The 26,537-nt window shown below is 37.5% G+C and overlaps 1 protein-coding gene across 3 annotated transcripts in view; it reads right to left on the reverse strand.

Moving 5' to 3' along the window:
- Positions 1-26,537, reverse strand: part of DIAPH2 (diaphanous related formin 2) — a 938,294-nt gene that overhangs the window by 608,945 nt on the left and 302,812 nt on the right. For all 3 annotated transcript variants that reach the window (XM_051827762.2, XM_051827761.2, XM_051827763.2), the window contains 2 exons: positions 24,992-25,288; positions 22,961-23,075 (listed from right to left, as the gene is read on the reverse strand). In XM_051827762.2, coding sequence (XP_051683722.1) covers positions 22,961-23,075; positions 24,992-25,288 — 412 coding nt within the window. The remainder of the gene's footprint in view (positions 1-22,960; positions 23,076-24,991; positions 25,289-26,537) is intronic.

Below are 26,537 nucleotides of genomic sequence, written 5' to 3' on the forward strand. Positions count from 1 at the left end.
TCTTTTTTTTTTTTTTTTTGACAGGCAGAGTGGACAGTGAGAGAGAGAGACAGAGAGAAAGGTCTTCCTTTTGCCATTGGTTCACCCTCCAATGGCCACTGTGGCTGGCGCACTACGCTGATCCAAAGCCAGGAGCCACGTGCTTCTCCTGGTCTCCCATGCGGGTGCAGGGCCCAAGGACTTGGGCCATCCTCCACTGCACTCCCGGGCCACAAGCAGAGAACTAGACAGGAAGAGAAGCGACTGAGATAGAATCTAGCACCCTGACTGGGACTAGAACCCGGTGTGCTGGTGCTGCAGGTGGAGGATTAGCCTATGGAGCTGCGGCACCGGCTGCTTTTTTTTTTTTTTTTTTTTTAGCAGAGGAGAGGTTTGTTCAACTCTGCTGGCATAGTCTCTCACTCACCCCCTCTCCTCCAAGGAGACCAATGCCTGGGTGCTAGCTCCAGTGGGTAAATACTAATCTGCACTGCCACAAGACCATATAAAGGATCCAGGCAGTCCTCAGTGTGAGCACAGATCCTGCAGAAATGACCCTCAACAGGGAATCAAAGAACACTGAGCGTGTGGAACTTCCCACAGTGACTGCCCAAAGTTCCAGCTGCACCCTCACATGCAGACACAGTGTTTTCACAGTCCCAGTACACAAGGCTCTCATAGTCACAAGCACCCAGCCTCCTGTCAATTCTCCCAGCCAGACTCAAGCACAACCTTTTGGCTCATTGCTAGGTACACAGACATGAGCTGGCACAGCTGTTATGTATGTCCAAAATGGTACCTGCCGTTCTCAGCTAGTTACAGGACACTGATGACGGATGGTTGGGGAGAGAGATTTTTTCCCCCTCTAGGTTGGCAGGTATACTGTCCCCCACAAGGCTTCAAGCCAGATTCACATCAGGCTCTTCCTACAGCTTTACTGCCAGTGGCTTGGGCTGCTGCAGTCTGGTCTCACCTTACTCTCCAAAGCTGGTGTTGAGGCACTTGGCTGCTGGGGTCCTGTGCTGTGCATGTCCACACCCTCCACATAGATCCACTGTGTCCCTCTAATTTGTGTGGTGTTTTCTCTGCCATTTCTCCCTAACTCTTACCTGAGCCTGCACTCTCTCCACATTTTTTTTTTTATCTATCTTCCCCTAGACTACAGCAGTAAGCTCCCTCCCTATTCTGCCATCTCTATTGCCCTTCTTCATCAATACATCTATGACAGGAAATAATTCTCTCTCTGGATTAGCATGGACCACTCTCTAGTGGATCACAGTCAGTGTCCTGTCACATTGGCGTCATGGTGTCAGTTCTGAAGTAAGACACAAAGGGTTTCATTTTTGTAAATATTTTCTTACAGTTTGTGAATCAATTACTTTCATAAAAGACAAAGCATATTCCTCATTTTCTCTATAATATGGTCATTTTAACTTGCTTGTGAATTCCACCATGCCTTCTGACAGAATGAGGACCTAACAGAGTTATTGCGAATGACAGGAGTAACTGTACAATACCTTGTAGATGACCAACGAAGCAGTCATGATATGAGCATCATTCATTATCTGAATTGTATCAGGAAAAGTTCCATTCTAGATCTCTTTCTCCAAATCCTTTCAAACACAAACAAAATTCTACACTTCTTTTCTGACTGCCCACTTAGAAGCAGTCTCAGTGTTCTGTCCTTGTATTATCTTCTAGGTAAGTCTCCTTTTTTAATTCTTCTGTGTCCACTGATCATATCACTACTTTATCCTATTCCCTGAGCTATATTCAGCTAATACCATCACAAATGCATTACTATGGATATACAAAATGCATAGTGAAATCATATTGCCTAATAACACAAAAACTTTCACAAAACTTTAAATAAAAGGAACAAGAAAACTATTATTTAGGGTAGTTACAGGGAGAGGGCAGGTAGGTCATTCTTTACTGTGTCTGTAGTCTAAAGAAGAAAGTAACATGATAGTCTGAGTTATATTATGCTCATTATTAGAAAATACCACTCATTTCTGATTTTTGTCAGAAAAGTCCTTATCTAGATCTCTTTCCTAAATACTTTCAATTAGGAGTAAGCATGAAAGTATCAAAAAATATGTGGCAGATAACGTGGCTTTTGTTAAAATGAGAAAGGGTAAATCCCTTTCTGCTATGTGCCTTTTATTATCTTGGTTTCATCACTGCCCTTTATTCAATCATCCCTTGACAATTCTATTGAGGTTTAATGCCAACCAACCAGTAGAAATACTACTGTTAATAATCTTCCTAGTTTAATGGGTCCGAATGGATCCAACATTCCTATACTCTTCACATTAACATTTTTGGCTATAGAGTAGTCTAGCAACATGCATATCAAGGCTATTCCCTATACTCATGAAGCATATATATAATAACTTTAAATTACTGTTGTAAACTTCATGAATTTTGAAAATCTAGTTAAGGAGTAGATCTACATTACCTGAACACCTGAAGGGGTGTGTGTGTACCTCCATACCAGAGGAAAGAGAAAGCAAGTGAAATTCTTTAAAAAAGACATTATAGAGGATTTTTATTCTTTCATTAATGAATTCTAGTCACTTTGGAGTATGTCATCTTTCTAAAGAAATGCTTATGAGTTAAAACATGGCAAATTCTCTTAAGGTACAATGAAGTTAATAGCACCTCACAACCTGAGAGGCAGAGCAAATAAACTTTTGGCTACACAAGTATATGTACTCATATATATGCAATAAGTTCGTTCTTTAAGTTATCTGCAATGAAAATGGAGCTTTCATAATACAGTAACTTCTAATAGTACTGTATCAGTTAAACAGAAAACTTCTAGCTACTGCTATGATGCTACTTTATTTTTAGGGGATAGCAGGAAAAATGATGATTTGTTGTAGGGCTTGATGAAAAGCTAGAGAAAATGATATTGAGGCAATTAGCAAATTCATAAATTATAGCATAACAAGTTAAAAAAGGCTATGAAACAGAATGCTTTGTTTTCAATCACCACTCCTCTGTAAATCATTTGTATTATCTTGAGCAGTTACGTATCTCCTGTCTGTCTTATTTTCCTCATGTATATATTGGGACTAATGATAGTAATGCCAGAGGAAAATAAAATTGAGAATACAAAATGAGTTCATACATGTAAGACAATTATATCAATGCACCACACAGAGTACTAAATACTATGTAAGTGTGAGTCAATGTAATCATTATTATTTTCTCATCCTCTATTTGCAAGTTTATTCATTTAAATGTGTTTTATTTTTTCTAAAAAAAGGTATAAGATTGGGCTGGCATTGTAGTGCAGTAGGTTAAGCTGCTACCTATGATGCCAGATTCCATACCAGAGCACCAGTTCAAGTCCCAGCTGCTTTGCTTCTTATCCAGCTCCCTGCTAATGCACCTGAGAAAGCAGCAGAAGATGGCTCAAGTACTTGGACCCCTATACCCACATGAGAGACCCCGATCGAATTCCTGGCTTCAGCCCGCCCTAGCACCAACTGTTGCAGCCATCTGTACAGTGAACCAATGGATAGAAGATCTCCTTGTCTCTGTCTCTCTCCATCATTCTGCCTTTCAAAAAAATAATTTTTAAAAAAGATATATTTATTGGGGCCAGCGCTGTGGTATATCAGGTAAAGCCACTGCCTGCAGTGCCGGCATCCCATGTGGGTGCCGAGTCAAGTCCCAGCTGCTCTACTTCTGATCCACCTCTCTGCTATGGCCTGAGAAAGCAGTAGAAGATGGCCCAAGTGCTTGGGCCCCTGAACCTACGTGGGAGTCCTATAGGAAGCTTCTGGCTCCTGGCTTCAGATCAGTGTAGCTCCAGCCATTGCGGTCAATTGGGGAGTGAACCAGCAGATGGAAGACCTCCCTCTCTTTCTCTCTCTCTCTCTCTCTCTCTCTCTGTCTCTCCTTCTCTCTGTGTAACTCTGAGTTTCAAATAAATAAAAACATCTTTTTTTTTATAAAGACGTATTTATTTATTTATTTGAGAGGCAGAGATAGAGGTCTTCTATCTGCTGGTGCACTTTCCAAATGGTCACAACGGCCAGAACTGGGTCCACCCAAAGCCAGGAGTCAGGAGCTTCTTCTGGGTCTCCCATGTGGCTGCAGCGGCCCAAACACTTAGGCAATCTTCCGTTGCTTTCCAAGGCCAATAGCAGAGAGCTGGATCAGAAGAAGAGCAGCAGAGAGATGAACCAGCAACCATATGGGATGCCAGTGCTGCAAGAGGAGGCTTAACTTGCTAAGCCACAGCACAGGCCTCAATATAAACTTTTTAGAAAAACTTTAAAAAGGCACAAGATCATAATCATTCACCCAGAAGTCAGGATGCTGCCAAACTACATTTTAATATGCTGTATTTAGGGTGCCATTTGGCCTATTCGTTAAGATACCAGCTAGGTAACCCACATCCCAAATTGGAGGACCTGAGTTTGATACCTGGCTCTAGCCCCTGCCTCTAGAATCCAGCTAATGCAGACTCTGAGAGAAAGCAGTAATGGCTCAATAATTGGGTTTTTGCCACTCATGTAGGAGACCTACATTGAGTTCTCCACTCCTGGCTTCAGCCTGACCCAGCCCTGGTCACTGCAAGAATTTGGGTAGTGATTCAACAGAGATCTTTCTGTTTAGGCCTCTCTTCCCATAACTGTGTTTCTAAAATTACTACTTGTTGAATTATTTACACAGTGGAAGGGTAAGCTTGTGATTACAAAGTAAACTGAAAGTATGTCATCACAAAAATTATAAAGAAAAACAAGAAAGGAAGGAGGAGGGAGGGTTTGAGTGAGGATAGAGTTGGAAGTATCATTATGCTCTGAAAACTGTACATATGAAATTTGTTTCCTTTTATACATTTTTAAAAATTAAAAATTGTTAAAAGTATATTTTTAAAAAGGGGAAATTTGAAGAGAAAAGAGAAAGTGCTGAGATACATTCCAGATTCCAGAAATTTTGACAGGATAATGATAGCAATAACAACTCTTCAGGCTAACAGTCTTACTCCAAGGAAAGAGAAATAATGTAGCATCCTTAGTGAAATTAGCTTTCTGCCAGTAAGGAAATGCAGAGAAGAGAAAGGGGCAAGAGTAAAGTAGCACAGAGTAAAAGGCACTGCAGGAAACACTTTGATGGGAATACAAGGAGTAGAGGCCAGCGCAGCCAGGTGCAGTGGCTAGCCATGGTACAGTGTGTCAGGGCTGTTTCCTGACTGGGTGACATTCATGTGTCAATTAGAAAAGGGCAAATACACTGCCCGGTAGAACCAGTGCCAAATTTCAGTTCCTAACCAAATACTCAGCAGGGCACCCTGGTACAATAATGGCCAAAACGGCAGCTCCTTACTATGGCCCCAGAGAGTGTTTCTTTAGGAGAATGAAATGGAAAGATAAGGGTCTTCCAAGCCTGGCGCAAACCACTTTTTCAATAGCATAGTGGCCTGCTTTCTCTAGGGTGAGCTTGCCTTTTTACCTCTGATAAAGTCCCAGCATGAGGGAAGAAGTACTGAGCACTACAAACAACTAAGATTTATGTAGAAATGTAAGCAAGTGCTGCACATTTAAAGATGTGAGTGCGGGCATTTGGCCTAGCAGTTAAGATGCAGGTTAAGCCAATCATGTCTCATCCTGAAGTGTCTGGGTTCTACTTCTGTCTAGCTTCCAGCTAATGCAGACTCTCGGAGGCAGCTGTCATGGCACAAGTATTTGGGTTCCTACCACCCACTGGGAGACTTAGATCGAATTCTCAGCCCTAGGCTTCAGTTGGCTAGTCCAAGGTATTGCTGCCATTTGGGAAGTGAACTAGCATACGGGAGTATTTATTGTCTCTCTCTCTCCCTGTGTGTGTGTGTGGGTGTGTGTGTGGGTGTCTATCTCCTTCTCTCCATTTTCCCCTCTCCAATAAAAATGAAAAAATAAATTTAAAGATGCATTTGTCTGTACTACTTACTATGTATAAGATGCTAAAACAACGTTGGTTACCTGTACACATATACATGCATGCATATACATATATTTTAAAATACCTATTATGATACCACTTCCAACAATAAAAAAAACTGAACACTAAAATTGTGTGATTCCTTTTACTTTTCTAATTCCAAATGTGGAGTGATAAACTTCACAAAAAGAAGGGAGAACAGTTGCCTAAAAGTTAGTTTTAAACTTTCTTAGGTACTTCCCACAGGCCCTCCAAAATAATTGCTTTGGTATTTACTAATCAAATAAATTAAGCTATCGTAGATGCAGGTGAGCATATCTCAATTGCAATATACTTTCCACATGTGTTAGAATGCTGTTTCTAAAGAGTCTCATGCAGAGAAGTTATGTCATGTTCTTGGACGCAATTCGTGAACACTTTCACAAATGAAGTTATTATAATGGTGCCAAAATACATCTCTGCCAAACTGAAGTGAAGTAAAATATTATAGTTGAAGATACTTCAGCTGTCCTGGATGAAGTTGGAAAGCTCAGCCTACTCACTGAGAATCTGGATTTGATACTGAGTTTTCTGGGCTATAAAAGATGAGTAAATAATCAACAATCACAATTGCTTTATGGATTCCATTCATTCTGTAGGACTAAGTTATTAGAGATAAGGCTGCTTAACCATAGAATTCTAAAAAATTAGTACAAGGTCCCTAGTGATGTATCACAAGTAATAATTCAGACATAAGAAGAATACTTCAAAATTTATACAAAAGAATCTTTGGCACATATGTATAATGAATTTTGGCAATTTCCCAATAGTTCAATTCTGGATTTACTCTCAATGACTAGAATAAAACAATGCATAACCTTATTAAAATTTCCTGGATCAAGGTTATTATTTCTATCTGGAAAGTGGACTTTGGAATATGGTGACTTAAGTCATTAAATAGAAGAACCACAAGGAATGATCTACATTTCTTCCTGAATGAATATTTTTTTAAATCAGATCAGATTTTCATCAGTATATTTTCGGTGCCCCTCAGGCACACAAAGAATGCAAAGATCTTTCTTAGACCACAGATTTAGTTGGAATGTGAATAAAATCCTCTCCTCACCAGAACAAAATTGTTCAATTTGTAATTAATTCATGACTAGTACACAGTATGACCTCAACCTAAAGCAAATCAAAAGAAACACTTAGAGATGTAATATTCCTTTAACCAGATAGTTAAACACAGACAAAAATAGTAAAGGTTGTCTTTACAGTCAAATCAAAAGAGTCCAAAACCCCTAGAGTTGAAGCAAAGGGTAATGCTAAAGCAATGTGATTCATATCTATGTATCAACATGGAACTAATTCAAGCTGCACTGTAATTCTTACTTTTGAAAATATGAGCATTAGTATAGTACATCCTGAGGTAGTCTGTCTTTGTGTTTAAAATTTTTTTTTAATTTAAAAAAATTTTTTTAACAAATAACAGAGATAGGAGAAGAGAGAGAGAGAGGGAGACATATTCCACTTGCTGGTGCATTCCCCAAATGCCTGCAACAGCCAGGGTTGGGCTAGGCCAAACCCAGGTGCCCAGATCTCCATCCAGGTCTCCCATGTGGGTGGCAGGGACCCAAACACTTGGGTCATCACCTGATGCCCCCCCTGAATGCAGATCAGTAGGAAGCTGGAATGGAGAGTGGAGTCAGGACTCTCTAACTGGCACTCAGACAGGGGATGGTAGCATTGCAAGCTGTGCCACAACACTTTTCACTCACCTAGCAGTTAAGACATCATTTGGGACACTGTATTCTGTATCAGAGTACCTGAGTTCAAGTGCCACTCTGCTTCTCCCAATTCCAGTTTCAAGCAAATGGACACTATGGGAGGCAGTAGGTGAGGGCTTAAGTAGTCGAGTCCCTGTCATCCCTGTAGGAGTCCTTGACTGAGAATCGGGCTCCTGGCTTCGGCCTGTCCAACTGTTGAAGGCATTTGGAGAGTGAACCAGCAGCTGGGAAGATCATTTTCTATTTGTCTACCTCTTTCCTTTCCTTTCTGTCTTTCAGAAATAAATAAAATTTGCTTTAAGAAATAAAACACTTTTCACTAAGAATACACAATTTGAGGGGTTAAAAAAATGGCATCTTCTGTTAAGAGTTTTTCATGTCCTTCTCAAATTGCAAATGTTACCTTCAGGATTTGACTCTAGGATAAGTACACTTTTAAGTCAAGAATGAATGCTCAAACTCAGAAGCAACTCAGAGAGATAGAAATATGGACCATTTCAAAAATTTTTCAACAGCCAGATTTCATCACCATTCCAGACCCTTATCTCTTGGCACACCAGTAATGGCTTCCAAATAAGCCCTAGATCTGCTGGGGCATGGATCAGTCCAGTGAAATAGAAAAGTGATTTCTATGATATAACAGGGTACTTCCAAAAGTTCATGAGAATGGGATTAACAGTAAGTTTATCTTTATGCAAAAATAACTGAAATTCATCCATATGAGAGCTCTCCAAAGAGTTAGCAGAAAATGCACAATATAAAAGCTTATGTGTGGATTTCAAAATTTTTTGCCCTCTTTTAACTCCATTTTCCATGAGCTTCTTATTTATTTGAAAGGCAAAGTGACACACAGAGAGAGACAGATAGACAGACAGACATATTTTCCATCTGTTTTCTTACTCTCCAAATGATTGCAACAGCCAGGACTGTGGCCAGGCTAAATATGGGAATCAGAAATTCAATTTGGATCTCCCAACGTAGGTGGCAGGGACACAAGTGCTTGAAGCATCATCTGCTGTGTCCCAGGGTGTACATTACCAGAAGGCTAATTAGAAGTGGAGGCAGGTTTCAATCTCAGGCACTTTGATTGATATGGGATGCATGCATCTAACTGGCTTTACCACCATGCTCATTCATTACAGGTTTTATTTCATGAACATTAATTAAATAAATTAATATATATGTAAAATGTTGAGATCAATGTATAGTATGTAAGAAATAGTTTATTAATCAACAATTTCTGTCCATGATATCTATTCTGCTGTTAGATAACAGCTAACTCTCCAGTTCATTTGTATATTCCTAATTGGCAGTTGCTGAGTTCCTAGGGACTAGAGACTAGTCAGCCAAGAGTCAGAGACTAAATCAGCCAAGAGAGTGGTCATACACCAAAGTTAACCTAGTACAGTTCACAAATTAACTCATTTTACATATATTTACTGCAATTCTAACTACCTCAATCCTGCGTTATATGATCCCGACCAGCAATATCTCTGGTGCAGCAAAGACACAAGTAATGGAGATAGAGAATTAAGACAATCTACAAAAAGAGAGTCATGGTGCAAGTTAATGCTTGAAATGGTGCATTTCTCTAAGTTATTCTTACCACCAAGAAAGAATTCAAGGATAGATAGATGATTTTCTATAATGTATGGCCCAGAAGAAAGTTAAGGCCTGAGAATGGGCCTATATAGAAAATTTCCCAGAGGCCTACAGCCCTCTTTTTTGTCTGCTAATAAAAAGTTTAGGTTATTTAAACAATCCTTGAAGATCTGGCCACAGGATGACTGTTCTCATGATTTGGTTTGTTTCCTACTCCTAGACTAGAAGGACACAAATAGGGCTGAGCTAAATAAAGATAGCAAAATACAAGAGAAAGACATTATAAAAATATTTAATTGCCTTTTCCTTCTACATGTACCTCCAAAGTTCAATATATTTGTTCTTCTCAATTAAAACAAATAACGGAGAGCAGCCACATCTCACATAAATACTAAATTATTAAAAATACATTACTCATTTTTAACCATTAACAAAATTCATGAAAATCAGAGCAAATTCTTAAGACTTCAATTTTACTATGTTCTAATTTATTTTATAGGTTCTAACTAGGTCCTATTCTAATTAAGCTAATTTATTGGTAATAATTCTCAAGCAAATATTAAGTAATATATAAACATTGAGATACAATATAATCTGCCCAAGGAAACTGGTTAATAGAATTTTCAAAAATATTATTAAATCTGAAATTGTTGATAATAATAACTAATTGCATCAATGTCTCTGAGGGTATGAGATTATGGACATTGTCACTGAAACAGTGAAAATTCACCATAATATTATGATAATGCTAGACAGACTTCGTCTAAGTGACCTCAGTTTCAAAACACTTAGTTATATCCCTGAAAATAACAAAAGAACTGTTGGGTAGCCTTTGTTTAAAAAAAAAAGATCAATTATATATTGGTACTAAACTTAAAGTGCACTTTCAGGGGTTTTCAATATTAAACAATTTCAGAGCGCTACAGTATAAAGCTGTTTTCAAGTACTACAACTGAAAAAAACAAACACTACTAAGTTCACAAGGGTGCCTGAAACAGTTGACAACTTTGGTTAGCTTCATTATTATGGTCAATTGTTTCAACTGATTTGAGCACCATACCGAAAAATACTAAGACAGTGAATTCAATGCTTACTAGGTCAGTTAGTTTTGTTCTGCATCACGAGCATAAACTCTGCCCTTAGCCCCTTGTCATCATAAGTGAGTGTCACTGGTCATAGGAACCATTAGGGAAAAATGGAAGAAATGATCGGTTTAAAAATACTACTAGAAATCAAAACAACAATTGTGCCCTATTAATTATAGTACATGACATTGTCATTATATAAAGATTTGAAGTATTAGTAGGTCAAATAATTTACAAGTAGAAAATACTTCAAAAACATTCCACTGCATTCGCAGGCTAAATATAATTGAACTGAAAAAGAATATGGCTGATGGGGCTGGCATTTTAGCATAGAAGGTAAAGTGGCTGCTTGTGACACCGGTCTCCCATATGGCTGCTGGTTCTAGTCCCAGCTGCTCTGCTTCTGATCCAGCTCCCTGCTAATGTGCCTGGGAAAGCAGAGGAGGATGGCCCAAGTGCTTTGACACCTACCACTCATGTGGGAGATCTGATTGAAGCCCCTGACTTCTGTCTTCAGCCTGGCCAAGCCCTAGCACTTGTGGCCATTTAAGGAGTGGACCAGCGGATGGAAAATATCTCTGTCTCTCTCCAACTCTGCCTTTCAAATACTTACAAAAAAAAAAAAAAAGAATATGGCTAATTGGAAGTCTTTTTAGGAAAAGATAAAACTGCTTAAGGAATCCCTTAGCTAAATTATGCCTCAGTATGAAATATTAAAAAATGGATAGGTTCGTATTCCAAACTCCTGTCTTAAATATAAGAAATTTCTTATAATTCTTTGCATGATTTAAATTTATATCAAGAAATTGTGTACTGCCAAGTCATATTATTGTTACTAATAAAATGAATGTCTATAAACTATAATATAAAGACTTTAGGGCCACAGTCTGATACATTATACACACATTTTAACATATAAAAAAGCAATCAATTATTAAAATACTTGTATTTCCAGAATTGAAGAAACAAAAGTATGTGAAATATAATCAAAATACCAATAATTAACAGGGATGTGATCTTATACTACAAGAGCAAATAGTAAGTCAAACCTAGGAAAGAGGTGATAGCATCTTTATTATTACTGTTAATGGAACAAAAGGTACCTAATCATATCAGCTTCTCTCTTCAAAGAAAATTAGAAATATCCTAATAACATCACATGTCACTGAGTAGTTACTTTTGTTGCCTTTTCGTAAAAGCAATTACATGCTAGGAAACAACACATTATCCTCACACATTGCCAGGGGCATGTTATCAGTCTATTCTTATCACATGAAGCCAGACACAGTCAACTCTCAATAAACCTTTCTAATGGAGGAAATATTGATAATTCACAATAGTTATATTTGCCATTTGAATGCATCACATATTTCACTTGGGCCCCTACAAAATTAATTTAAATTAAAAATTATGATCTTTAAAGCAGTACCAACAGATGACAATGAACATGAGGAAACTGGGAGGCAGGGAGACATTGGACTAGTATTAACACTTGGGCATACATAAACCAAAGGCAGACAGTATATGCATAAGTAACTTAACCAAGGGTGGCTAGTAGCTTCAACATATTTTCATCCTTCCTATATTAGTTTTATACTGAGAGGCATGTTTCAATACACTGCAAACCATTTTGTGGGCAAATTGATTGATTCAGCTGTTTCTTTATGAGTACATTTTTACTGGATCCAACTGATAGAAATGCATTAGTACCATACATAAGGTATGTACGATTGAGTAGGCAATAATACTCTACTTCAAAGGGCAAGAATTCACACATAAATAGCCAATTCTTGTCCTGTGGGAAAGATAAGAGGGTCCTGAACTGAGGTTTTTGATAACAGAGCTTTAATTGGGCACAGGTATACTACAAAGAGATTCAGTAAAATAGTGCTTAAAAGCAAGGACTGTGGATCCAGGCTTGTGTTAACGCATCCTATTTCCATGTTATTGCTCATACGTCCTAAGCATAGCAAAGTAGTGAAGGATGCAAGCTATGGAAATCAGCAGCTTTGGTGTACTTTCTAGCTCACTTTGCTCATATGCAAATGGATATAATAATAGTACACACAGCATGAGGTATAAGACAAATTAAAAGAAATATCCATGAGGGGCTGGCACTATGGCGCAGTGGGTTGACAGCTTGGCCTGAAGCGCAGGCATCCCATATGGGTGCTGGTTCAAGACCCGGCTGCTCCTCTTCCGATCCAGCTCTCTGCTTTGGCCTGGGAAAGCAGTGGAGGATGGCCCAAGGACTTGGGCCCCTGCACCCACATAGGAGACCTGGAAGAAGCTCTTGGCTCCTGGCTTTGGATCGGCACAGCTCTAGCCATTGTGGCCATCTGGAGAGTGAACCATCGGATGGAAGACCTCTCTCTTTCTCTCTCTCTCTCTTTCTCTCTCTCTCCCTCTCCCCCCTCTGTGTAACTCTGACTTCAAATAAATAAATAAATCTTTAAAAAAAATCCATGAAACCACTTCACAAAGCAACTTGTGTGTGTGTGTGTGTGCAACAAAATTAATTACTAAATATAGATTTTGAGTTTGTACTACATGACTACCATCCATATTTAATTTTATTTTATTTTATTTACCTTGGTACCATGAGACTAATATACACAGCTATAATTCATTTGTGTTTTCATTTAACATGCCTATATTTGCCAGAAACTGTGGTACATGTAGGGAAAACAATAGTAAACAAAATGGAAATACTTCTTGATTGCAAAATGTTCAGTGTCTCAAAGGAGACACAAATGAGAAATGGTAAGATACTGGAAAGAGTACATTTTTATGGAAATAGCATCCCCAAATAGAAACCAAATGAACCGGGGAAAAGGTGTTCAGAGGGAAGTTACAGAGACTTTAAAGTCTCTATTTCAACACCACGAGTTCAGTCTAATTTAGGGAGCATGAGGAGGTAAATAATCTTGAAAGATGTGAGGAATTTCAGTGTCCTCCTGAAGAAAACGGGTAGTCAGTGAAATGTTCAATGTAGTGCCATGATCACAACAGAACAGGAATGAAAGCAGAAAACCAATTAAAATTCTTTTGAGGGGCTGGCACTGTAGTACAGTAGGTTAATCCTCTGCCTGCAGCGTCGGCATCACATATAGGCACCAGTTCTAGTCCTGGCTGCTCCTCTTCCAATCCAGCTCTCTGTTATGGCCTGGCAAAGCAGTAGAAGATGGCCCAAAGGCTTGGGCCGCTGCACCTATGTGGGAGACCCAGAAGAAGCTCCTGGATCCTGGTTTCATATTGGCCCAGCTCCAGCCATTAAAGCCATTTGGGGAGTGAACCAGAGGATGGAAGACCTTTCTCTGTGTCTCTCCTTCTCTCTGTGACTCTACCTCTCAAATAAACAAATAAAAATCTAAAAAAGAAGATTCTTTTGAAATCAACAAGAGATATAGCACTTGTAATGACTCAGAAACAAAATTATATAACATATATCCATGAGGTGGGAAACTTCTGAGCAGTCCCCAAATGATTTCTGCCTCTAGGTGTTTATGTCTTCCAGTGATCTCCTCCCCATGTGTATGTGAGGGCTCAACTTTTTACTTGGTTTTTATGATGAACATGAGGTCCCAAAGACAGTGACTTCCTTTTTGCTATCATTTTCTAGTCTTTCTTGGATTGTACTCTTTAATAATGCAAACTGCCTTTTGTGAGCTGCCCTACAGAGAGGCCCACAAACAAGGAAATAAGTACAATAGCTACTGGACAATAGCCAGTAAAGAATGGTGGCCCTCAGTCCAAAAGCACAGGAGGGACTTAATCCTGTCAATAACTACATGGGTGAATTCAGAAATAAATCATTTCAGAGCCAAGCCCTCAGATGCGATCACCACCCTGGCAATAATGGGTTTACAGCCTTGTGAGGGATCTTTAAATAGAGGACTCAGTGGAGATCTGTGAAGATTCCTGAAACTGTTGAGGAAATAAATGCACATCTTATTAATTGGCTAAATTTTGGGGTAATTTGTTATGTAGCTGCAGATGATTAATATTATCAATAAGACAGAACAGTTAAATTATTTCAACATGATAGTCATACACAAAATGTTAATCTGTTTTCAAGTATAATTATATTCTTAAAAGTATACATTAAAATAGAATAGAGATTTTTAAGTTATAATTTTGGCTTTCTTGAGTCTTCTCTCTCATAGTACCCAGAAGGCACCTAAAAACTACATTTAGTTCACTCAGTTGACATACTCACATTACAAGACATTAAACATCGTTTTAAAATAATGATTTTATCATTATTATAATAATGATGATAATAATAGTCATAAGCGTAGATTAGACTTAAGGAAAACTGATGACCATATATTACTTAATAAACTATTAAAAAGTTAAATTTACATTCACCAACAAGGACTAAATGATGGAAGAAATTACTTATATGCAATGCCTCAGAATAACCACTAGATACGAAGGAATTCTTTAAATTGAATATATTTCTTAAATTAGAGAAATCTCTTGTTACTTCTTATATTATGCATGGTATAGTCTAGAACCAGTTTAGCTGCCATTAACATATAGTTGCAACAAAGGATATTCCTTTGTAGTTTTGTACAACAGTATTAAGAGTTTCCACTGGATTTCAATGCAAATAATTTCTTTTCACTTCACATTTCAAATAAATAACTGAAAATATATCATTATTCAATGTCTAATGACATGAAGACCACATTCTTTCATTCACGATTAAAAGAGACAGTGCCAAGTCTTAGGAATGTTTTACCAATGACAGCTTCCATGCAGAAAATGTCTATAAATACCTTAGTCACAAAAAACATAACTATTCCCTTCAATAAATAATCTGCAACTTTGTAGGTTTGGTTTGTGCTCTGAAAATCTGACTTCAGGGCCAGGGTAAACTGATTTATACTTCCTAAAAGATAACACAAGATATGTGGAACTATATCATTAACTGTATGAAAAAGGGAACAATTAACTATGTAGCCAAATACACAACTAGGGGCATAAAAGCCATTAAAAGTCATTGATACAACCTAGGGCAATTAAGCACAAATCTGGGATCAAATTTCAGTTTTCCCATTTCTTAGTTATATAACTTTGCTTAATCTCCCATAGTCACAGTGTATTTAATGACAAAAACAATAACGAAAGTATCTAAGGATGGTGTGAGGATTAAATGAAATATAGATTTAAATTTTTTCACAGCTCTCGCAATATAGTGAATGCTTAAAAGTTAGGCTGTCATTTTTATTATAATTGCTATTATTATTGCTATAGCAATAACTGTAGTAAGGGTGTTAATAGAAGTAACACAATCATCATACCACACCAGTAAAAGCAGAGCCATTGTGAAGCTTATTTTCTTAGAAAGCAAAAAATTCTCAATTTCTCTCTACAGTTGTGATCTATAGTTAAACAATGGCACACATTTCATGATAAAAAAATTTCTTGCTCCCCCTTTTACATAAGAGGTGATTCTCCAATGCTAGAAAATGCCAGTTGGAAATGAATGTACTTTTACATGTTGTTATAAGTTGAAACACTTAAAATGTTCATCTTGAAAAATATCTTCGGTGGCCAGCGCCGCAGCTCACTAGGCTAATCCTCCGCCTGCAGCGCAGGCACCCTGGGTTCTAGTCCCAGTTGGGGTACCGGTTCTGTCCTGGTTGCTCCTCTTCCAGTCCAGCTCTCTGCTGTGGCCTGGGAAGGCAGTGGAGGATGCCCAAGTGCTTGGGCCCTGCACCCACATGGGAGACCAGGAGGAGGCACCTGGCTCCTGGCTTTGGATCAGCGCAGCTCACCAGCCACAGTGCGCCAGCCATAGCGGCCACTTGGGGGGTGAACCAACGGAAAAAGGAAGACCTTTCTCTCTCTCTCTCTCTCTCACTGTCTAACTCTGCCTGTCAAAAAAAAAAAAAAAGAAAAAAAAGAAAAGAAAAATATTTTTGGTAAGGTGAAAGGAAAAGATAGTTTATGGAAATCCAAAAAACTTCAGATATAATAAAAATGATGAAATTATGTACAAGGATTGCAATGGATTGAATGTTTAAATTTCTTTAAAATGCATTTGCTGAAATCTAACCCTCAAAGTGATGGTCTTAGGAGGTGGGGCCTTTGGGAGGTGATCAGTTCATGAAGGTGGAGTCCTCCTGAATGACATCTGTGCCCTTAGAAAAGAGACCCCAGAAAGTGAGCTAGCTCCTTTCACCATGCGAACACACAATGAGCAGACATCCTCTATAAATCAGAAGCAAGCCCTTACAAGAAGCCAAATCTGCCAGTGCCTTGATCTTTGACTTCCTAGGTTCCAGAACTGGGCAAAATCTCTGTTGTTTATAAACCACCCAGTTTATGGTATCTATAGCCCAAAAGGATTAAGATAGGGAAGTACGGATTTTAGTGTGCAGTATGGGAAAGCTGAGCCGCCTTTGTTGCTCCCCTCCATGTATTAAAGCTTACACTAGTGAAGTGTTCATGTTGTTGAAAAATTAAGATGATGAACTATTAGGATATTGGTTCTCTTTGGCCACATCATCTTAAAAGAGTGTGTACTCTGAGACTGACATCTCATCATTTTAAAGTCAATTCTAAGAATTTCTATATTATGAAGACAGAGATGAATTAATTTTAATACACCTTTGTCTTTTCATTATTTTACTAAATATAGAAGGCTATATTGAGCAACCAAGCAAGGGTGGGTATCTTCAGAAGCAGCCAGCTGATGTTAAGACTAAAAAAACAATTTAAAATATGAGCCTATAGCAAAAGAACTTTCATGCACACACACATTCCACCATAATTTCAAAGCTATGCCCAATTTTTTAAGCAATGCAAAATGACATTTATATGCATTTAAAATATTTATAACACCTCAATTTTCTGTTATTAAAGCTAAATTGCTCTATAGAAATATATTATTGAAGAAGCTAGATTTTATTAACCTCATGTTTATTTCTTATATTTCCTCCAAGCAACATTAAAACCAAAGAAATTGCTTACAACTTCCACACACTAGCTTTGTTATTCTTGAAGCCTCTAGGGAACCCTAGAAATTCTAATTAGAATTAGCAGTTATAAGCTACATATTTTACTATTATTTCAAATTTAGTTAATATAAAACATCATCACTTTAATTTCTATAGAATATCACTATTATCTATAATTACTATTAATTTTTAAGGAAAATGATGCTATCACTATAGCCTTGATAGTTATGCATCTTCAAATATCAAAAGGAACAATAAACTAAAAGTAGAATACATATACAAATTCTAAGTTATATTTATGATGCATATTCAATATTACTAACAGGGTCCTCTCTTACTATCTGTCTCTGTCTCTCTCTCCACACACATATACACACAGACACATGCAATTACATAAACATATATTTCATTAATCCAGAGATTTTTTGAAATATATTTTTTCACATGCATCATTGCTGTTTATAAGGAGACCCTAAATGTCACAGGATTTGGAAATTAGAAGAGACTTCAGAGATGACAAGTAAGAATTGTTACTGATAGTGGACATTTGGCCTCGCAGTTAAGATGCCCACATCCCAGATTGTAGTGACTGGGTTTGATACCTGGCTACAGCCACTAACTCCAGCTTCCTGCCAATGCAGGCCCTGAAAGGCAGAGGGTACTGCTCAAGTAATTGGATTCCTGACACCCATGTAGGAGGCCTGGACTGAGCTCTCATCTCTTAGCTTCAGCCTCAACACAGCTCTAGCTATCTTGGCCATTCAGGAGATGAAAACAGCAGGAGGGAGTGCTCTTGTGCTCTCGCTAGCTCACTCCCTGCTCTCTCTCTTTTCTTAAACAAACAAACAAACAAATAAAATTTAAAACACCTAAAAAGAAAATTCACATTAGTCAAGAAACTATCATCTCTTTCCTGGTTGACCGATATTCATTTACAATCAATGATCCATTGTCTACCTGTGAATTCCCATGAAGGATCTGTCCACAAAGGCTTGCTCAAGTGTTACTCATCAAATTATTTGGTCTCCAATGCTTACAGAATAAACCCAAATTGTTCAATGTGACGTTCTCTTTACCATCTTCACCCTCCAGGCTCTTCACTGCACAAACCTGATCCAACAGGTGGCTGCTAAGTTTATACAAAGCATGTACATCACCCATGCTTACTTTAAATTAAATCCATGGACCACTGACCCTAGCCTGACTCTGAACTTTGAGTCCTTACTTAACAAACAAAAACTTAATTTAGGAGCATTTTTTTTTTGTACCAAATTCAATTTCAGCCAATCACAAATAGCTAACCTTCAGCCAATCACGAACAGGCAACTAATGAGATCATGCGAAAATAAGGCAGATGACTAGCTATAAACAAAGAGATGATTTCTCTACCCTATATGTATGTTCAACTTATTAAAAGCTCATTGGTTGGGGTTGGTGCTGTGGTGTATCAGGTAAAAGCCATTGCCTGGAGTGCTGGCATCCCATATGGGTGCTGATTCAAGTCCCAGCTGCTCCACTTGCGATCCAGCTCTCTGCTATGGCCTGGGAAAGCAGTAGAAGATGGCCCAAGTCCTTGGGCCCCTGCACCCCCGTGGGAGACCCAGAAGAAGCTCCTAGCTCCTGGCTTCTGATCGGCAGAGCTCCAAGCGGCCATTGCGGCCAGTTGGGGAGTGAACTAGTGGATGGAAAACCTCTCTCTCTGCCTCTCTTTCTCTCTCTGTGTAACTTGGACTTGCAAATAAATAAACCTTTTTTTTTTTAAAGGCTCATTGTTCACTCCACTATGTGGAGCTCTCTGAAGCTCTTCTAGTTCTTAGTGCTACTTGATTAATGAAGCATTCTTTACTCAAATAAATTCTGTTAAATTTAATTTGTCTTAAGTTTTTCTTCTAACATTTTGCTAATGGCGTTCCCTATCTAGAATGCTATCTTTCCTTCTTTTTGTATTGCCATTCTTGTTAAACTTCAAGGCCCACCTCAAATTACATAATCTCTGGAATCTCCATTTATACTACTCAAAATAATCTCCATTAAGTGTTCCCAAGATTTTCTAAAAAAAAAAAAAGGATTTTAAGATTTACTACAACTTGACTAAATACACTGTTCATTTCACTACCTCCCTTGCTACATTATGAGTTCTCTGGTGCACAAACAAGTCATTTATTCATTTGTTTCCCTCTCATTTAGAATAGTATCTTGTACATAGTAGCTACTCTGTAAACTTGAGCTAAATGAAATGAGAGATCCAATCTCTCCCAAAACAAAAATAATTGTCTCAAGCCAACACTGTGGAACAGTGGGTTAAGCCACTGCCTGTGATGGTGGCAGCCTCCATCTGAGTGCTGGTTTGAGTTCTAGCTGCTTCACTTCCAGCTAATGACCTGGGAGAGCAGCAGAAGATAGCCCTAGTGCTTGGGCCCCTGCCACCCACATGGGAGACTCAGAAGGGGTTCCTGGCGCCTGGCTTCAGCGTGGCCTTACCCTAGTCACTGACGCCACTTGAGGAGGGAACCAGCAGATAGAAGATTGAGCTCTCTCACACATAAATAATTTTTTTTAAAAAAATCATCTCTAAAACTTTAAGAATAAGTAATGCACATAGAAAGTATAATTTTATGGTGCTTACACATATTAAATGTTTACACATTTAAATATTATAAATCTCAGAAGTTATGTATCTTAAAGGTTCTATTTAGCGATTCTAAGCTACCTTAAATTTGTAAATATTTTCCTGAAGCACAGACTAGTAATGCTTTGCAGTGCATTTAGTGAGAAGAGAGATCTGAACTCTCCATTGTCCTTGCAACAGGGGGAAATTCTCAGAGGTTCTGGAATACTGCGTCTAAAAGCTTTGGAAACAAGTCTTGGAAACACTGGGTGTGTTGCTCCTTTATGAATTCAGCTGTGTGTGTTGCAATGAGCATCAGGCTGGGGGAGAAAGTGGTGCCCTAAAGCTAGAAAAGCCAGGGCAAGGCAGTTGAGGCAAGTACAAGCAGGGTCACATAGAAAACTAGAGCATCAAAGTTAAGAGGAATGGAAACACCACATTCAACGGCAGTGAGTACTTGAGATGATTTGTTTGGTTTTCCCTTGGTCTGATGAGGTTTTGGCAGCTATAATAAGAATTGCTTCATTGTAACTGATAAGCTCTACTGAGTGCTGCATAAAAAAGTAGGAAATTATCTTGCTGAATTAGCAGTTATATTAAGTGTCAATAACTACAGCCAGGGGCCGGCGCTGTGGTGCAGCGGGTAAACACCCTGGCCTGAAGTGCCAGCATCCCATATGGGCGCCTGTTCTAGTCCCAGCTGCTCTTCTTCTGATCCAGCTCTCTGCTATGGCCTGGGAGAGCAGTAGAAGATGGCCCAAGTCCTTGGGCCCTTGCACCCATGTGGGAGACCCAGAGGAAGCTCCTGACTCCTGGCTTCGGATTGGCGCAGCTCCAGCCATTGTGGCCATTTGGGGAGTGAACCAGCAAATGGAAGACCTCTCTCTGTCTCTACCTCTCTCTCTAACTCTGCCTGTCAAATAAATAAAGTAAATCTTTAAAAAAATAACTACAAAGTCAAAATGCACATACACACACCAACAGCATCAGGTGAACTGAAAAGGAAAAGGGAATTAACATTTATCAAGTACCTATTGGATACCAAGAACTATGGTTCAGAGATTGAGAACAGAGGTGTTTTAGATTCTATATTTTTTCAAATCTTAGAATATTTGCATATACATACAATATATCTTGAGAATGGGACCCAAGTCTAAACATGAAATTCATTTATGCATCATATATACACCTTATACACATAATTTGAAGGTAATTTTATACAATACGTTTTAGTGCACCTATGTGCTAACTGTGATAGAGCACATGAAGTCAGGCGTTAAATTTTCTACTTGTGGTATCATGTTGGTGCTTAAACTGGTTCAGATATCTGGATTAGTGATATTCAGTGTGTGTTCATATACATTCTTAGTGATACTATAAATTGACAGAAACTCTTTAGAAGACCATTTCATAGTCTATTTGAAAACTCTAAATGTATACAACATTTTATCCAGGAATTTCAATTCTAGAATTGATCCTACAAGTCGCTTCACATATGTAAACATAAGTATTTATGGTAACATGTTCACCATAGCATTTCTTGAAACAGCAAAAGTCTGGCACTAATCTAAATATTCATTAATAGAGAATTTAGTTAAATGAACTGAGAGGTCCCCACCAAAAATTCTATGAGGTATGTAAAAAAGAACACAGTAGATGAACATATGCTCCTATAGGATAATCTCCAAGTATATTTAGTGCAAATGGCAAAGAATGAACAAAACTGATAAATACACATATACTTCAAGAGGCATAGACTATTGCTAGGAGGTAATGTGAGAAATTAGTAATAAATTTTTATGTGGAAAAAGCTGCAATTCTGAGATTGAAGGGAGACTAATTTTCTCTGGTGCATTTTTTTAAGAATATGAATATTTTGCTATAAAGGCATGAATGCTTTGCAATAAACAAACTTTCCATTTAAAAATTATTAGAATAAACAGTAATCTTTGGAGTCACTGAAGATCTCTTTACAAGAGAAGTTCACCATACCAAATTTAAAAAAAAAAAGTAGACAATGGCAAGATTTTCTTTTAATGCCAATCTTCTTCATAATTCTCTAATAACCAACCCATATTTCTTTGTGAATGTGGACTTCAATCTACAAGAAACAGTAAATAGAGCACAAGTATCCCCAGAGTACAAAATATAATAAAAGGGATCTCTCTGTTTCTCTCTCTCTCTGAATCTTCCAAAATTCACATTCTCACATTCTATGACATGTTGTAACAAATTAGACAAATGAATGGTAAAGGTGTTAATTCCAAGGGCATGAAAGTATAGAATATATATCTTGATTGTAAAGAGTCACTCAGGCTTAAAAAAGTTCTATGTTTAAATGAGCCATCACGTCTGCAATAATTACTGAGTCATCTTGAAATAAAATACCAAAAATTCATAAAATACAATGATTAATCATAAGATTGAGAAATTACTTATATAGTATCAAAATTATATGTGAAATTCAAAGAAGTTAAGGACCTAATGATAAATAAGGCACTCCATTATCAGATCAGCAAACTATACTTATTAGGTGGCATATTTTATATTCACCCAGAAAATCCATTCCTGACAAAAACAATAAGATTTTTAGGAAACCAAACTGATAAGAACACAAATTTAAGAGGAAAGACAATTTGAGCACTAAGGCACGAATCTTAATCTAATTTCATAAAAAACTCTAAGCCATTAGGATATTGTTACATTATTTTCTCCTACATGGTAAATCAATAAATTCATCTCCCCTGCTTCTCAGTAAAAATGAAAATTCCATAGTATGTGATATAATGTCCACATAATAATAGAAAATAATCTGTATTTTCAGATGAATATGCAAAATAAAATTGGAAGGAAAAATTTAATTACTGGATGAAATATGGTTAACATATTCATCTATGTTTGGCCTTAGTGTGGGAAAATCATACAAATACACATTACCGAAAATTTTTAGCAAATTACTGAACTGAATCAATCAGAATCTGTAATTTATATTAAAAAAATAAAATGTACCTTTCATTTGGGTAGCAAAATTCAGTGCCAATTTTGCAAAGAGATCTGGATTCTCAAACTTGTCTTCTTTAACTTTCAACCAGAAACAATTCTCAGATAATTCTTTGGGCTCAATCTGAAATAAAAATAACAAAAAATACTTTCTAAATTATTACTTACATTTAATTTTTCAAAGAATTGACTTTCAGCAAAGTTGAATGACAGCTCCTTTATTCATGAACCCACTAATCAATTTTAGCATCTATAAAAATAACACTTTTGAAGTAAATATTCATTATGAAACTCTCAGAATTCTATTAGTGTGCATAAAAGTATATAACAGCAATAGGCCACATAGCAAAATACATTTTAAAAAATTCTATTGATAGGAGACTTAAAAATAATTTAGAAAATTTCTCTCTCAATTCACATACATTATTCTTGCCCCTGAATTTTGGAAAACAGGGAAAATAAGATTCAGAAAAGGGAATTCCCAACATATTCTGATTAGGTTAAATATATCAACTATAATGATGGCTCACAATTATATACCTCCTATGATGTACCGGTACTGTTTTAGATGATTTGAAAATATTAACTTATCTAATCTTCACACTATTCGTTTCACACAAAACCCATATTTATCCCCATGCTAAACATGAGGAACCTGAGCCCCATAAAGCTTAAGTGTCTGCCTAAATTGGTAAATGGCAGAGCTTGAATTAAAGCGCAGGGACCCTAGCCTCAGAGAATCGTGCTCTTAATCACCAGACTGAACTCCAAGACTAGAACTGTATATTTTCCAGTTCATCATAATGCTTTAATATGTTAGAACCATTACAATACTGCTAAACAAGTAAATATTACATTTATACACAGATAAGTGGGCCAACAGCTAATGGATCCTCCATTATAGTAAAATGTGCCTAATTAAACAAACTACATTCTAAAACCATTTAAGGGGCCACAGCTGTGGCACAGCAGGTTAATCCTCGCTTGTGGTACCAGCAATCCCATATGGCCACCGGTTTCAGTCCTGGCTGCTCCGCTTCCAATCCAGTTCTGTGCTATGGCCTGGGAAAGCAGTGGAAGATGGCCCAAGTGCTTGGGCCCCTGTTCCCACATGGGAGACCCAGAAGCTCCTGGCTCCTTGCTACTGTATCCTGGCTCCTGGCTTCGGGTGGCGTAGCTCCAGCCATTGCAGCCATTTGGGGAGTGAACCAGCTGATGGGAGACCTTTCTGTCTTTCCCTCTTTCTATCTGTAACTCTACCCTTCAAATAAATAAATAAAATCTTTTTTAAAAATAAAATCATTTAATCTTAATTTACTCTTATGAGTAAGGCAAAAGTAAATGCTTAGGTTTTTAAAATAATTTAACCATAATTTTGGTGAAACCATTTCACTACATAGACTCTGCTTGATAGTATAGTATGCATGTTCTTGGAGGAGTCATTTCCCCAAAATGGTGGTCTGGATAAATGTATTTGAATTAGAAGATTATTTCCTAGTGAATGTGGACTGTGCTCATCCTTATAATAACTTTTTGCAATAAAGATATTATTTGTTAACAATAAAGCAAAATAACATTCAGAAGAAAATATGTTCATTCATATTAAAAGAAATTATGTTACACCACTACTGAATATTGTCACCTATTCCACACTAGCTGAAAATTAAAAACTCAAAAAAGTCACTCTAAGAACAATAACAACCAAGATAACAAAGTACAATAAGAAAGACTTAATAATGGTAAAATATGAGAATTGTCTTTTATTTGTTGATGTATTTTAAATCTTATTCTCTATACTATTTTGATTTCTTCAAAATGTCATACTTTTGTGTTCTTCAAAAATGTCAAATGATCTGGGGATTTTCTAGTTATCTAGACAGTTAGCTGAAAGATGGGCATAGGATGGTAAACTCCCAAAGAAACATAGTCAGAAGTCATAGTCTCAAACATCATACAATATTTATACAAGCCATGCAGTTATTCATACACTGATGATCAATCATGGTTAGACAACTCAAAAAACTCTAATTACAGTATTACCTTTGACCAGTTGATTCTCTTCATGGACACTTCAGGTTTGTATATTTTTTTCTGTTTCATTCCATAAGGTAGATCAAGGGGTGCTCCTGGTGGAAGAGGAACTACTCCAAAGGGTGGTGGTGGAGGAGGTATCCCAATCAAAGGTGGCGGTGGTGGAATATTAGGTAAAGGAGGAGGTGGTGGAGGAGGAATTGCTCCAGGTAGAGGTGGTGGTGGCGGAGGAGGTGGTGCAACACCTGGCAATGGAGGTGGTGGAGGAGGGCCTGGAATTCCTGATGAACTTGAAAGTCCATGTCCCTGAAGTATAAATAATGCAAGTTCAAATGCTTATAATATAGCATAACAAATACAAATTGATAGACATATGTGGATTAAGATTATTTGTAATTTATATAATTTTTGAAATTATATTTATTTATTTGTTGAGGTTTTAATAGTAAATGAAACAGAATTGCATAGAATTCTGTTAAATTAAGTCTGGACAGTAAGCTCTTCTGCTAATGCTAGGAAAGTAGGCATCCTCCAAGATTTTGTAAAACAGTCCCCAAAAATAATGAAAAATTACTTTTCATTATAAATATATGCAAAGAGGAAATACTGGATAATGCTTGGGCATGTTAGACTAGTTAGTTTGAATATAGGATAATTAAGACAAGGTCATGGATTTAAATCCCCTGGGGGCCAATTAGCTTTAAACAAAGAATCTGCTGCATAGCACCATTAACTTAGCTGTCTTCTAATACGAATAATTAAAACTAAGTAGCATCCATTTGTATAGCAATATATGCTTATCAACTTTTTTTTATACCTACTATTTCTTTTGATCCTTATTATAACCTAATGTAGATAGGGCATTTTTGGCTCACCTTTATTTCATTGCTTACAGAAAAGAAAACTATAATTACAAAACAGTTAAATGACTAACTAAAGGTCATACCATCTGAAACATGATTAAGATTTGAAAGTTGCTCTTCCCCAATAAACCCTTTCCCCTCTACTACCACAGACTATATCTTCAAGAATGGGTGTCATTTGTCAAGAAGAGAAAGAATGAACACGGGATGAATTATGAGGACAGTATAACTTATTTCTAGCATCAAAAAGTAACTTTGGGCTGGCCACCACCTGCAATGCCGGCACCAGATTGAGTCCCAGTTGTTCCACTTCCAATCTAACTCCATGCTAATGGCCTGGGAAAATCAGTGGAAGATGGCCCATGTGCTTGGGCTCCTGCACCCACATGGGAGACCTGCAAGAAGCTCCTGGCTCCTGACTTTGGCCTGGCTCAGTGATGGCCATTGCAGCCATTTGGAGAATGAAATAGCAAATGGAAGATCTCTCTCTCTCTCTCTCTCTCTCTCTAACTCTGACTTTCAAATAAATAAACAAATATTTTAAAAAAACTGCTATAAAAGAAAGTAACTTCAAGCTCCTTCTCGAATGAAAATGGAAAACAGATGAAGGAGTACACTGAGTTTCATACTGTCTTCATTTTCAATGGTTAATATGTACACTTTTCTTGAAATTCCTTCTGATCACAAGTGTT

Source organism: Oryctolagus cuniculus, chromosome X, assembly GCF_964237555.1.
Source record: "Oryctolagus cuniculus chromosome X, mOryCun1.1, whole genome shotgun sequence".
NCBI classification, from domain to species: domain Eukaryota; kingdom Metazoa; phylum Chordata; class Mammalia; order Lagomorpha; family Leporidae; genus Oryctolagus; species Oryctolagus cuniculus.